Genomic DNA, 16,440 nt, shown 5'->3' on the forward strand with positions numbered 1-16,440 from the left:
ATATAATTGCTCCAAAATGACCTTTGTGCCTTGCCTTACCTAACCGTGTTCTAAGGACGTCCTTGTATATAGTTATTTGTTCTTGTGTAATTGATTCGAGGGAATATCTACAGGTATCGGTAAAGTAGTGCGATATGCCTTAAGGCAAAATGGGCTTGCACCTAATTTTTTGTATTGGTGCATTAAATAAAAAAATGAGATTTTCAAATATCTAGAGTTATTAGACTGCTTACTACTTAACCCTCAGAAAGTTACAAACCCAATTCAATTATTTAAAATTCTATTTTAATTATCAATTTCTAATTATATCTCAATGTATCCGTTTTTGAATATGGTATTAACCCAACCCTCCACATCGAAAGGGCGGTCGTCGATGGGTTCTGTATGGGGTGTGAGGCGTTTTTTTTTATTTTAAAACAAGTTGCGGATGTCGAGAGTAATGGAAATAATGTAAAACAATAGTTACTCGACGCTTATCTGTGCACGGACCATTTGTTCCATGAAGCACCCCGCCTAACTTCGAATCTATACATCCGAGTGCTGGCAAAAATATTAATACGATGTCGAAATTGGAATGATACTGATGGAATTTGTATCCGTACGTTTCGACTAAAGTTCTTGCTTCTATTTAGAAAAAAATACTAAAAACCTTGTTTAAAAATTACTATAAATGAAACTAAAATGATTAATGCATAGTGTGAAAATATTTATTTTTTGTTTTTTATAATTTCAGGATAAAAATACTAAAAACCTTGTATAATCATGATTACTATAGATAAAACTATCGATAAATGATTATTGCATAGTGTGAAGATATTTTTTTTGTTAAAATTTATTTTTGTTAATCAAGACTTTAGTGTGAAGATATGCAGAAGAAAAAGGTGTTGTACTGTGAATTATAACTTAGTAACTGTTAATTTGTACGATGTGTTCTATAGATAAAATTATCTTTCTGTAATATAAAACTTCACAACTGTTCTACTAAATGAAGGCTACGACTTCAGCGAAAAGTATGGATTAAAGCGATAAAAGTTATCGAAAATATCGAAATAATGTAAAAAGTCATTAACAACACTATATTTGAGTTCTCTGCTGCCATAAAGCCTGGTTATAGTTTTAAATGTGATTTGCAAACGTTTGGTATTGTTTCCCGTTGATTGCTTATCACATCTGCAAATAATATTTTGTTCATTTGTATATATATATATATATATATATATATATATTGAATGGTAGAGTCTTGGATTTGTGTATATTTTGTAGAGTTTCGAACAAGAATCCAAAAATAATACAAAAAAAAAGAGTGCGCGTAAGGATCACACGCGATTGAAGTAAAACTTTTAATATTGTATGAGTAGGCAATTAAGATAAAAATAAAAAAAGCATCATATTTAAATTTTAAAAATCATTTATTAATAATCACATAACATCAATAACACAGTTTAAAACAACATCGATAGATTAATTGCTATCATATTTCATATATGATATAATAGGTTTGTGATAACTAAAATGAGAGACATAAATTTTGCTTTGTAAACTATGTACATTTCTGGAGAAAACTGCATCAATAGTCGTGCCATATCTTGTGGTTGATTCAAATGGAGAATTATTCATTGTTAAATTAAATTTATTATTTAAAAAATCAATTAATGGTTGAGATTCTTCTGAACGAAAATTGACATTGAAATCTCCAGCAAGAATTAATGGTATCTCGTTGTGATTAGTGTTTAAAAGTTTTGCACCCTCATAAGAAAAATGAAGTAACTGCTGATGAAGAAATTTAATAATATTTGATATGTTTTTTATTGGGAGAAATGTAAAGGACGACTATAATCAATGTTTGATTCTGTGTGTGTAATATCACCTACTTGTGTAATTTCATTAGAAATATCCAGTAATATCGTTGGCGCAAGAAACTGCATAGGAGTCGCATTATGAAGAGTATCTGAACATGAATAATAGACATTAGACAGCTACACCACCTGCTCTTGAGTCCGATCGTTTGTATTGAGTAACGCAGTAATAGTTCTGAATATTAATTCGTTCTTCATTATTAATCCAAGTTTCCGAAAATAACAAAACGTACAACGTTGTAGCACTTTATCTTGCAGATCAGGCAAATGAGCTCGTAACTTTGGCAGTTAAAGGAAAACAATGAAATGTCGTTCAAACTTATTATCTCACTCAATTTTTCTTCTTGTGTTATTAATCTACAAGTTGAAAGTCTTTGGAATTCAGTTTTTAAGTTCATTAATCCTGCTGGCCGTTTTCTTCCATGATAAAATTTTTTGAAATGATGAACAATCCATTAATGCTGGTAACTCGTGATAATGCAACATATAGAAGCTGCTGATTATATGTTTTATTGTATTCATATACAATTTTATCAAAAGTACCACCTTGTGATTTGTGTATTGTGAGTGCACAAGCAGACACTAAAGGAAAATGATTTCTTTTGACAAATATGATTTTATTTCTATTCATTGGAATAGATGAAGATCTCCTGAGAATCGGCACAGCTGTCCTACTAATATTAGGAGTTTGAATATGATGTGCAGCTTTCTTCTTATTTTGTTACCTATCTTACCAGGAAATTCAAACCATAAACGTAGAAGTTCATCATTATCGCCACGTTCTATGTACACTAATTTTCCTACACAACCATTAGCTAAGCCATCACTTACATCAATATTAGTTGTTATAATGTAAAATTTATTCAGAACTAAAATTATTTCATACGGCAAACCCGCGGTATCAATAACCGATTTTTGTGAAACTGCTGACGAATGTATGATTGTTGATCTGTCGCATGGCAACCTACATAAATATCCGTGGCAGTAGATATTATTTTGTCTTCAACGAGATTCAGTATAAATTTATTATATTCCATGACACATTTATTCTCTAAGAAAAGTCTTATTCCATGAGGACATAACATAAAAAACATGATTCAATTAATGCAAGTTCATATAGGGTTTAGCGCTCGACTTACGCATGACATGACGGGAGTGGATACTCGCGACATCAGCGCTTACGGCGTCGTAGTGTTCAACTACACGTTGGCATTTTCGTTGCATTTGTACGGATTTACACCCGTGTAGCCTAAAGAAATTTTTACACCCATATCGCGCCTAAAGAAGTTTTACTTCAATAAAAAACAAGAAAAGTTTTTAAAAAAACAATTTCTTTATTTAATTATTTGTTTATTGTCGACGTTTCGGAACTAGGTACGTTCCATCTTCAGGACATCTGTCAAGAAACATGATCTGATGAGATTTTAGCAAACAATATGTTTAGGAAAAGAAAATAGATTTTTCTTAAATAATGAATTAAATTGTAAAAAATATAATAATGTACAGAATATGATAATTTGTTCAAAATAAAAATGATAAAAATAAATGAGTGGATTATCAGAACAGGATATAAACATAATAAAAAATTTTTTTTGAAAGTTATGGAAATTTTTTAAGAAAAGGTTAATGACAAAGTTGAATTAATTACCTGTATGTTTGAATATTTGTTAGCACTTTTTCACTAACAAGCTTTTTAACAAAAATGATTTTGTGAGTTAATTTTCCGCCGAATAATTAGATTTGTAAATCAAAATTACTAAAAAATTTGTCTTTTTTAAAATTATTATTTGAAAACACAAATAATATTGTTCTCTGGATGTTGTTCGATTGGTTTTCGAAAATTAACTAAATGAAACTGGGTGCCTTTTGTAACACGTGTAAACACTTGAACGAGAGATGTGAGATTGTATGTGTGTGTTTTTATATGTCAGGGTGTGAATACTAAAATTGTTGATTAAAAGGAAGTCGATATTAATTGTTTGTCAAAAGTGTAAAAAATTTAAATATGAATCATGTAATAGGTGTGATCTGATCTAATGTTGACACTGTTAGAAACAGTTATGAGGATGAGACAACTCTCCGCGAATAACCTTCTAAAGATGCAACTTTCGTGATATAAAATCTTTGGAGTTGCATCTTTAGAAGGTTATTCGCGGAGAGTTGTCTCATCCTCATAAATGTTTCTAACAGTGTCAACATTAGATCAGATCACAACCTATTACATGATTCATATTTAAATTTTTTACACTTTTTGACAAACAATTAATATCGACTTCCTTTTAAGATCAACAATTTAAGTATTTCACACCCTGACATATAAAAACACACACATACAATCTCACATCTCTCGTTCAAGTGTTTACACGTGTTACAAAAGGCACACCAGTTTCATTTAGTTAATTTTCGAAAACCAATCGAACAACATCCAGAGAACAATATTATTTGTGTTTTCAAATAATAATTTTAAAAAGACAAATTTTTTAGTAATTTTGATTTACAAAATCTAATTATTCGGCGGAAAATTAACTCACAAAATCATTTTTGTTAAAAAAGCTTGTTTAGTGAAAAAGTGCTAACAAATATTCAAACATACAGGTAATTAATTCAACTTTGTCATAACCTTTTCTTAAAAAATTTCCATAACTTTCAAAAAAAATTTCTATTATGTTTAATATCCTGTTCTGATAATCCACTCATTTATTTTTATCATTTTTATTTTGAACATATTATCATATTTCTGTACATTATTATATTTTTTACAATTTAATTCATATTTAAGAAAATCTATTTTCTTTTCTAAACATATTGTTTGCTAAAATCTCATCAAGATCATGTTTCTTGACAGATGTCCTGAAGATGGAACGTACCTAGTTCCGAAACGTCGACAATAAACAAATAAATAAAGAAATTGTTTTTTTAAAAACTTTTCTTGTTTTTTATTTTGTATTATTTTTGGATTCTTGTTCGAAACTCTACAAATATATATATATATATATATATATATATATATATAATGCATTTGTTTGTATTTATGAATATATTAATTATTACATTAAAAGAAATATTGAGATATAATTTAGCATCGTCATTATCATTTTCATTATTTATGATAATTAATAATTTTTATTTAAGTATTAGTAATACTTATGATTAGACTTTAAGTGCCTCATTAATTCATCAAAATAATTTTTATTTGAATATATTTTTCTTATTTTGGAATATCAACATGAATCCTGCAGCATTTGCAAAGCTATTTGCACTTGAAAACAATTTTTTATGTACATTTTGATATGAAAACTAATATCACTGATGCTTGGTATCAGGTTGAACGATGAGGGTATCGTGGATTCCTGTGCTTGCAAGACAGAAGCTCTTTCCACAGAAACAGGCAAAGCCCAAAATTATATAAGAACTAGCTGTAAGTGGAATTCTGTCTTAAGGCAATTAGGGCATCGTGCCTTAAGGCAAATTGCTGGAACTTCCCGTACCAAAAATTATATTTTTTTAAAAACGATTAACATTTTTGAAAAAAGATTAATTAAAAAAAAATAGATTTGAGAAACTACAAATTTGACAAAAAATTACTTTTTTTTTGAAAAAAAAAATTTATATGAAAAAAAATATTTTTTTTTGAAAAAAATTTTTTTTTGGATACAAAAATTTTTTTGAAAAAAATGTTTTTTTCATTTTGACATATTTTGGAAATTCTGAACTTTTTTCAAAGCAATCGCACTGCTTGAACTGCTTAGAGACGAAATGTCAAAGCGCGCATGTGCCGCGCCGCCGTCTAACGCATAAGCATTGGTACGGAACCCATAAAAATGTAAAAAAAAATATACTTATTGTTAAAATCTCTATAAAATATCTGATAATTTGATGTGCATATGTCTAATGATAATTTTAACCGCCGAACGGCATTATTTTTTACTTTTTTCATTAGATCTCCGAAACCGCTAGACCTACCTCCATGAAAATTTGATCAATTCTACATCTTGTCAATACAAGTAAAATGTTTTTTGAATTATTCAAATCGGACGCTCCGTTCTCTTAAAAACGGAGGTACCGTTCTTGTCACTTTTTGCCCCGTATCTTCGGAACGGCTAGACCTGCCTTTGCCAAAAACTAATCAGCACGTCTCCTTATCAATACGAATCGAATGTTTTTTGAATTATTCAAATCGGTTGATCCGTGTTCCCGAAATCGTCGACGAAAATTTGTATCCGCACATACATACACACACATACATACATACATACATACATACATACATACATACACACACACACACACACACACACACACACATACATCCATTTTTTCTAAGGTATGCCAAAATGTTCAGAAGGTTTTGAAACGTCGAGAAATGCAAAAATTTTCATTTTCGATTTTTTTGCGATTACTATAACTTACCCTACGGGAAGTTAACAATCAATAATATTTATATAATATAATCTGAAAAACTTTTATTAAATTATTAAATAGCTTTTGCAATTCAATTGCAAGAGAAAAAAGTAAGCAAACGAAAATGTTAAACCATGGTAAATCCAACCCTTTAAAGGGCTCGATGTGAACAAAAAAATATAAATGAATTTAAAGAACACATTTAAAACTTTGAAAGAATAAAATTGAAAGGTTTAAGGTTTGTTTTGTGAATACTTATATACAATATGAATTTCCATCCAAAAATAGAAAGAAACTACGATTCTCTAATTAAATAAAATTTGACTTGATAAGCAAGAAGTTCATCAGGTTTTATTTTTTAAAAATCTTGTGTTGATTATAACAGCATGTAAAAAATTTAATGAACTTAATTTCAAAAGCAATGCGATTTTTTAATTAAAATTGATTTATTTAATTTATGCTTAATGTATTTGTTAAACCCAAACAAGGTTTTAAGATATATTTAATTAAAGATATATTAATAAAAAAAAAATTGGAACCAATGTTAAGTTGATTACATACCCAGAAAAGAAAGTATTCTGAATTTATATATATATATATATATATATATATATATATATATATATATATTTTAAAAAATATAACAAAAACCTGGAATAAGTTGGTAGCAAAGCTAAAAATATTGGGGTTTTTGGTGAGCATATTAAAAAAATTAGTATTAATTGTATATTTTAATTTATTCTATATTGCACATTTTTGACTAAATTTATAATAAATATCTACTAATTATAATATTGATGTTTGGTTTTTATTAACAGCCATTGGAGTAACTAAGCTAAATATGTAATAGTCCTGCAACACAATCTTTTTAAAAAACAAAACTAATTTGTGTTAAATAAATAATTTTAAAATTATCAAATAAGAGTTTAAAATATTTTTGGGTTCAAATCATTTTCATAAAAAAATTCTTATGTTGCAGGATCATAAAGTTATTTATATCTTATGGACACATATGTATTTACATAAATTGTGCACAAACTCTATACACATATAAATTGCATTAAACATTTACATTAAATATCATTTGAATTATCTACACATGATATATTGTTTATATACATATTTTAATATATTTTTTTCCGAAACAAATGAATTTCACAACATTTTTGGTTATAGACTTTAATCATTGCTTTGTGAGATATGTTGCTGATTATATTTTATGGTGTCAATTGAATGAACATATTGCTTTTTTTGTTGAAACATTGTAACATCAATCTAATTTTTTACCAAATTTTTATGGATCAGTATTGGCAACTCATCGTCGATTCATAAAAACCATTTCATTATAAAGAAAAAATCTCAATTCATAACATCTTTCTATAAATGTTTTTATAACAATTTACTGTCACTTTGCAATTATCTTACGTTGATTTTTCTCCTCCTCATCCAAAGAATCACCTTCTTTATCCTGATGAGCAGTCATATGCCTCGTCAAATGATGTCTTTCTCTAAAACTCTCAAAACAAACTGGACATCTCAATTTATCCTCTCGTCTCCTCCTGGCAGGGTCAGCCTGGGTCTCACTTTTATGATGCGACCTCATGTGGTAAACCAGATCCGATGTCATCCTGAAACTAACATTGCATTTGGCACAAACATTCTGAGCTGGTAGAGAAAATGTTGCAGAAAACGTTTGTGGTAACAATGATGTCAAAATTGCTGCAGCAGCTGCAGGATGCCTTAAAACGTTCATCTCCTGTGGAGGACTTGGCTGGACAGGTGGAAACGTTTGGTAAGGTGTAAAATCTGGTCTGTATGATAGTATTGGTCGAAATTTATCAGTGAATGTTTGTTCTGGATAAGCCAGAAGCTGGTGGAAATTGGATGGATGTCCAATGTATCCTGGTAAAGCTGTTGGGCTTTGAGGAAGAACTGGTGGGCTCAAAGATTCTTGACAATTTAAGACATCCGGACTTGTAGATGGAGCATACTTGTTACTTGGCTGCATATATGATACTTTGGTGAAAGCACTCCTTGTAGCATCAGTTTTTACTCGTAATTGGTTAGATTTTGGTGTTTCTTCCGGTTCAGGGCTTCTTGTTAAATTGATGGTTTGGGTTTCGATTTGCTCTTGAAGTCTCCTTTGTTTGAGTTTTTCATCTGGTAACATCAAGAAGGCAACGTCAAATGGACGTTTTGTTGTGCTTTTGATCGGAGCAGAAGTTTCTGTAAAACCTCTTGGGGTTTCTGCAGTTTTTGGAGAATTTCTTTCTGACATTTTTGCAATGTGCCTGCCACTTGGTTTTTGAATGTCCATGATCATTGTAAGATAAATATCATATCGAAAGAGACAAAATTAATGAATCTGGTGGGATTGAAGATAACGCTTCAATACTTAAAATTATTCATTATAATCAAGAGTTAAAATTGTGAATTTAATTAAAAATCTTGTCCAGGACTACAATAATGAACACTTCATATATTGTTTATTTGGATTAAATATGAGCAATAAAGATCTTTAAATAATTTTTGCCAATCACTTTCACTTGATGCACTTATCTTTACTTCAGATATTATGGTATGTGGCGTTTTGCTGGTGTCACTAATAATGCAAAATATTTGAGGGCTCACCAAACAAAAATATGTATATAATGTAATTAAATTCGTATTTTTGTAGATCTAGTTCAAAAATCACTATTTATTATATTGCATATCACTTGATAATACTATCATTATAATAATTTCTAAATTTTCCACATAAGTTTCTTATATCCACTATGTCACGATTAGAAAAACCATCCCTTACACAAAACACATGTGCTACTTTCGGCGTATCGAAGCGAAGTGGCAAGAATCTTGTCGGAACATATTTTAATTCCAACCCTAAACCGGCCCAGGGTGGGGGTTGGACGGATCGGATGCGGAAAATATTTCGTTTTTAGGAGGGTGGATATATTCATGGGCGTCGCCGAGCAACCCTCTGCCAATAGCGTATGGGGGTAGTTCGGCTTGCTCGCCAATCCCGTACTTGAATTGATATAGTTTATGTGTGTATATTATATAAAGGGATGTTTTGTTTAGATGTGTGGGTGTAATGCTCTGGTATAAGGGATGAATGTGTACTTTGCGAGGAATAGAGAAGTAGGGGTAGTTATGTTTTGCGGTTGCCTTCAAGCTGTCTCTATCTGAAAATGTGTTCCACGCTTATGCCAGAATAATATAACGATATATATATGAATATATTTCGAATATACTATGTATATGAATATATACATAGCATATATATATATATATATATATATATATATATATACAAGTTTATATGTACCTAGTTAGTTGAAGGGTTTGTTCAGAGATAATTAATAAGATAATATCAGTATACACACATATATATATATACATATGCATATATATGTATGCAATGTGCTTGTTGCTTACAATTTCCATTTTATTCAAGCAATTTTATTATATAATTTATATTTAAAATAATGTATTAAAATATCATTTATTTACATATTAAAATTTATAAGACTTATAAATTAACTGAAGCTTCAATTCATCCAGTTTTATGAATAAAGCTATTTTCGCAATAACCAATTTATTTACTTTTTATTTTATTTTATTTAATACATTTTATATGTAATATTTTGTTGTTCATGTTTATTAAAAAATAGTTAAACTTAATATTTATAAAATTAATTACTCATAACTTTTCGCAATATTTCACAGTAAAGAAAAACAAAAAATAGTTATAATTGTTATAATATAATTTCATTTTCTTACGAACACGGTCTAGAACTATTAAGATGTTAAACCTTTATTTAAAAAGACTGAATTTATATTAAATAAATGGAATTTTTATTAAAAGAATTTATGATATTTATTAGAATATTATATATTCTCAGGTATATAATAAATTCATACTAAATAAATTTGGCATATGTGCAAATAGCTCTTTTTGTAATTTTTTAAGAAGTTGTAATGACCAATCTCTTGTCAGAGGCAAAATATGTCCAAAAATTTTATAATTAATGTTATAATAAATTTATATATTATTAAAAAAAAAATTTATAAGGTATTTTTGTTGGTATTATTTACAGTAAATAATGAACAGAACTTATTATAATATCTTCACCAGTTTTGTTTATAAAATTATTATCAACTGTTATTCGTTTATTTTTGTAAAAGCTTATGAGCAATAAAAAAAGTAGTATTTATAAAAATATTGAAATTAATTTTTTTTTTTTTTAAATTAACACTTTTCCTCAAAATTATTTCTATTGATATTGGTGATCGCATCGCCTATTCTTTTTATTTCAACAGCGATCAGAACTTATGGGTTCTATGAGCTGTTATGATTAATATCTTACAAACTACGTTTGTTTTTATTATAGATGGCAACCCAAACAGTTGTCTCATCTCTATGAGCTGAATTTTTATTATTACAATTACTGTAATAGTGATGCATTTAATTGGTGCAGCAATGCCGTATTAGGGCTCTTTTCACTTGAAAACATATTGCTATCTATATTTCCAAGTGAAAATTGTTGTCACTGCTGCCTGACAACAGCCTGCTCGAAGTGGGTATCGAACCCGGGACCCCTGATCCAGGTCCAGTGGTTCTAGCCACTTACCTACGAGCGAGCCCGCATCGCTCTTTCTAATCATAACTCCCGGGTTCAAATCTGGATTTCGGACAACCTAAATCAATCAAGCAGTAGTGACAGTCATTTTGTTTTGTAGATACAGATCAAAAATGGTTACAAATAAAATATTATTTATTCCAAAATATATCATCACTATTCGAAAAAGGGTAACAATTGAGCTGCTTTCTAATGCAAAGAGATAGAGTCAAACCATTACGTTGCCATCTTCTTCACCTTGCTTTTTGGCAAGAAGTATCCACATCCAATAAAGCTCTGAATGTTGTTCAGAAAACAGTAGAACTAACTGATAATTTGAATTTGGCAAAACTACTGAATATAAAGATATAACCTTCGGAATTCAATTGTTATCATAATATATTATTTAAAAAAGTTTCAGAATCCCTACATGTACAATGTAAAAAGAGTAAGTAATGAACGTACGGTTTCTAAGAAAGAAATTGTCAGTGTTCGTATTTTTCATCCTATCACAATGGGCAAAGTGCCAAAGCAAAACTCTTCTTTTTTGTATCATAGTCGTCATAAGATCATTTTAAGCATATGCGATGGAAAAAATTGGCGCGAGCAGCCGCTCGCTTTATATGTTAATTCGTATTAGACTTTCTGGAGGATAGAAAATAAAACCAGAAAATTATTTGGATGTATGACATATAAAAGTACAGTAGAGTTCGGATTTAATAACTTTGAAAGGCAATATTTAGTCGTATTAACCGGACTAACCCCATCTCTTGGGTTTTAAAGCCTGACACTCTATTTAACCTGTATTATTTAAGCGAGTATAAATCTTTTTATTTCAAAATACAAGTGAAAGGGTCGACGTAATTTATTCAAATTATTTAATTTTATTCTGTATGAGTGCTAACGGTCACTACATACCCCCATTTTTCGTATTTTCTAATCAAAGAATGAAAATCTTATGATGAATGCTCTAGCTGAGAGCATCGGTGTGGCCCAGCCAAAAGGGTGGATAATTAGTTATTTTTTTGCAATATCTAAGAATATTCGTCAAACACAAACGTGCAGATATTCCAGAGTGTGGAGATGGCTACATATGTGTTCAATGTTGGTTATTTTGAAATGTCCGGTACTAGGTGCCACTTCGTAAAATCACATTTTTTGTTATCAAAGTTTGATTGATAGTATTAATTATGGTTTAGCAAAAATTGCATTTTTTGTTAATTTAGTTTGATTTCCAACTTGTTTATCTAAGTCATAATTTAATAAACATTTCGTAAAATATTTTTTGATTTATTTATAAAAAACCTTAGGTGTTATTTATTAGCAATTATTTCAAACAAGAACCAGCGTCGCAAAATTTAGGTACCGAAATGATCATACTTCAATAAGAACAGTAGATATATCAATTAACGAAATTATGATATTTATCACAAAATACTTAGATTGGTTGGTTAAAAAGGAAGAATCAGGTTGTCGATCAAATAATGTTTGATGTTCAAACGTCCCGTTGAACAAATTTCTTGCAACAAATTCAAGAACAAGATTGAAAAACACTGTTTGGAAAAACGACTGAAGATGATGAAGAAACTTTTGGCATCAAATATATCCATTCAATACACTGAAAAAGTATTTTAACAATAATTATTAGTAAGTGTTCATGATGATAATTAGATATCTATGAAAATGTATGGATGAATGGTCCATCCATACTGATTGCTGAATCTTGCCCATGCGTAAAGACAAATGCCAACTTCCCCCGGCTTCTCTAATTTTTATTTTCCATTTACTAATATGTTCAGATCGTAATTCCGCCCTTGTCGTATAAAGATATCTATTTAAATATATATTTAATATTCTATTAGTGATATTTAGCTGGCACGTGTCCCGTATTATATTAGCAAAATGCGTTTCTCCTTTGCGATCTGATAGCGACTATATGCTCACGTGCTCCTTTTATCTGCAGCCACAGCTTGGATTTGTATTCCAATGACACAATTTGGAACTAAATGACAGAAGTCATATCATTTATTAGAGACATTATCTTCTAATCTTCTTAAGCAACTGCTGTTTAATAGATAAGTTTAAATTTATGGTCGGAATGGGAATTTGGATATCAATATAATTTTTTATTACCGTGCCTCAAATGAAAGCTTATTGATAAAATTTTGACACTTGCTCAACCCTTTTGAACTGAAAAGCAAAAGTGCTAAAATTCAGATAAACGAGTGGTGCATTGCATCGTAATGAAAGCTTATTAATAAAATTTTGACACTTGTCTAACCCTTTTTAACTAAAAATCAAAGCGTGCTAAAATTTAGATAAACTAGTAGTGTATGGCATCGTCCCTTAAAGCAAATTGCTGGAACTTCCCGCATATTGAAGATATATTTAAGAAATATTAAATGTTTTCAAATAGATTATTATAAGTACTGTAACTTCGTTCGTTTATTTAACTTAATCATACGGAGTTTAAATAAGGGGTATTGTCTAATATAAGAATTATATAAACCGATTTACAAGGTTAAAATTATTTATTTGATCTTTAGAACTTTGGCAAGAATTAGAATTAAAGTTCGTTTTTTTTATATTCAAAAAAAAATGGAAATTAAAAAAAAAATAAAAAAAATCATTCCTCAAAAGCAATCGTTTCATCATTACAAACAGTTCTTTCAAAAACTGCCCTTTTCTGCTTCGTATTTCCGAAACTGTTGGACCTGTCTTTACCAGAAACTAACCAGCACATCTCCCTATCAATAGTAATCGATTACTTTTTGAATTATTCAAATCGGTTCATCCATACGCCGACGAAAAATTGTTTCATCGTCATCCTTTCATCCTTTCATCGTCGACGAAAAATTGACTCCACACATAATTATCTAATTATCTACACTATCCACATTCTAATTATCTTTACTAGTTATTATTATTAGTTATGTTTGGAATCAGTGTCTGAAATAGTTGCACGTAAACTTATTTATTTAATATTGGCATTTTGTTTTATATCTTTTAAGCTAATGCACAAATTGTAAGTGGTATTTTGCCTTGAGGTAAAATTAAATAACCAACTTAATCAATGAGAATTAAGATTAGGCAATTTTCAAAATTGAGATAATATAATTTATAAATTTTTGACGCCTGTTATTTTGAACTTTAATGAATTTTTATAATTAAACCATAACTTGAGCATAAAATTTTAAAACGATTCAGAATGACTTGAAATGTCGAGAGAACATAAATATCAATCATATAACTAGGAAGTACAAAAGTGATTAATCTTTAATAAATCTTTTGTAGATGGAGTTTCATTATATAATATCTTACACATATGACTACAACATATTCGACAACAGAATGACTTTGCAACTATTTTCCTAATATAAATCATAATTATAAAGAGTTTAGTATGAGAAACCATAAAAAAAATGAAAAAGCAAGGATTAAAAATCACATAGTTGCTGCATATTTGTTATTTAAGCAATTATGGCTGTCTAGCTTCTAAATGAAAAATGGCAAATATCTTAAGAAAATACATATTGCAATATAAATGCAATGTAATTTTAATGTATCTATAATTGATAAATTTTAGCCTAATGTATATATTTAAAAATAAGATGTGTTTGTGAAATAATTAAAAAAAAAGTGTTTCTTATGGAAAATTGATTGATGGAGATTTTGATAAACTGATAGTCATTTTTTTTAAATATTTGTAATATTGTTAAAAACATTACTAACTCAATTTAATTCACAATTAAACAAAATATAATATTACACGATCACCACTGCTCCTTAAAGCAATTACTTCAGCCCAAGTTAAATATATTGCTCAATCCTTTCCCAAAGTTCCAATCTAGGAAAAACTTTTCATAAACTCTCTTCTCTCAGAATAGTTGTTGAGACTTGGGACAATCCGTTGTCCCCAAAGAGATTTACTCGGTTAATCGAAATGTCGTCTAGCACTTAATACCGAACTTACTCCAAAAGTTTTTGTGAGAGGATATACACATAGACAAGTCGAGATTTGCTCACACTCAAATTAATATTTAATACTAAAAATGATTTAAGAAAAATAAGAAGAGTATTTAAACAAAATGTTTATTATTTATATGCATTACTAATTAAATTGATAGGGGTTCGGTTGTGCCTGGGTACGGTAGTGACAGTCGTCATAACAGCTAAACTGATTTTGAGATAGAGTCCGAAGGGAGAAAGATGAAGTATGATTCGAGCAAGATTCCATCATTGCATTGAACAAAAAAAAACTTTTTATTTGTAAGCATAATACATATAGGTCACTTTGTTTAATAATTTTATGTAAGTCGAACATTAGTAGTCAAACAGTATTTGTCCTGTTCGAGCAAATTTCAAACAGGTAGAGAAAAATCTAACTTAACTAAGACAAAACACAAGAGGCAATCTAATGCCTATTTTGCTACCAAGGCATTTGAATTAATAAATACAACTAGCTGTAAGTGGAATTCTGTCTTAAGGCAATTAGGGCATCGTGCCTTAAGGCAAATTGCTGGAACTTCCCGTACCAAAAATTATTATTTTTTCAAAAACGAATAACATTTTTGAAAAAAATTTACTTCGAAAAAAATAGATTTTTGAGAAACTATAAATTTGACAAAAAATTACTTTTTTTAAAAAAAAAAATTTTATTTGAAAAAAAAAAAATTTTTTTTTTGAGAGAAAAAAATTTTTTTTTTAAAACAATAAAATTTTTTGAAAAAAAATGTTTTCTTCATTTTGACATATTTGGAAATTCTGAACTTTTTTTCAAAGCAATCGCACTGCTTGAACTGCATAGAGACGAAATGTCAAGGCTCGCAAGTGCCGCGCCGCCATCTAACGCATAAGCATTGGTACGGAACCCATAGAAATGTAAAAAAAATTATAAATTTTTGTTAAAATCTCTATAAAATATCTGATAATTTGATGTGCATATGTCTAATGATCATTTTTAACCGCCGAATGGCATTTTTTTTACTTTTTTCATTAGATCTCCGAAACCGCTAGACCTGCCTTCATGAAAATTTGATCAAATCTACATCTTGTCAATACAAGTAAAATATTTTTGAATTTTTCACATCGGACGCTCCGTTCTCTTAAAAACTGAGTTACCGTTTTCGGCACTTTTTGCCCCGTATCTTCGGAACGGCTAGACCTGCCTTCGCCAAAAACTAATCAGCACGTCTCCTTATCAATACGAATCGAATGTTTTTTGAATTATTCAGATCGGTTGATCGGTGTTCCCGAAATCGTCGACGAAAATTTGTATCCGCACATACATACACACACTACATACATACACACACACATACACACACACATACACACACACATACACACACACATACACACACACACACACACACACACATACATCCATTTTTTCTAAGGTATGCCAAAATGTTCAGAAACCTCTGAAACGTAAAGATATATAAAAATTTTCATTTTCGATTTTTTTGCGATTACTATAACTTGCCCTACGGGAAGTTAATTAAAACGAATATTTCTAGTTCAACAAGATCTTTTTCATTCTATTCCTAATATAATTCCTA

At 29.4% G+C, this 16,440-nt stretch overlaps 1 protein-coding gene across 1 annotated transcript; it reads right to left on the bottom strand.

Moving 5' to 3' along the window:
- Window positions 1–7,662: 7,662 nt before the first annotated feature.
- LOC113383551 lies at window positions 7,663–8,580 on the bottom strand. The gene has a single exon (XM_026621810.1). It carries the CDS (start codon window positions 8,578–8,580, stop codon window positions 7,663–7,665), a length of 918 nt encoding a protein of 305 aa, XP_026477595.1.
- Window positions 8,581–16,440: the final 7,860 nt, after the last annotated feature.

Source organism: Ctenocephalides felis, unplaced genomic scaffold (genome assembly GCF_003426905.1).
Source record: "Ctenocephalides felis isolate EL2017-DRISC unplaced genomic scaffold, ASM342690v1 CF-g0.4_SCAFFOLD_03570, whole genome shotgun sequence".
NCBI lineage: Eukaryota > Metazoa > Arthropoda > Insecta > Siphonaptera > Pulicidae > Ctenocephalides > Ctenocephalides felis.

Coding starts and splice junctions, on each gene's coding strand:
- LOC113383551 (XM_026621810.1), bottom strand. CDS start 8,580: ATGATCATGGACATTCAAAAACCAAGTGGCAGGCACATTGCAAAAATG.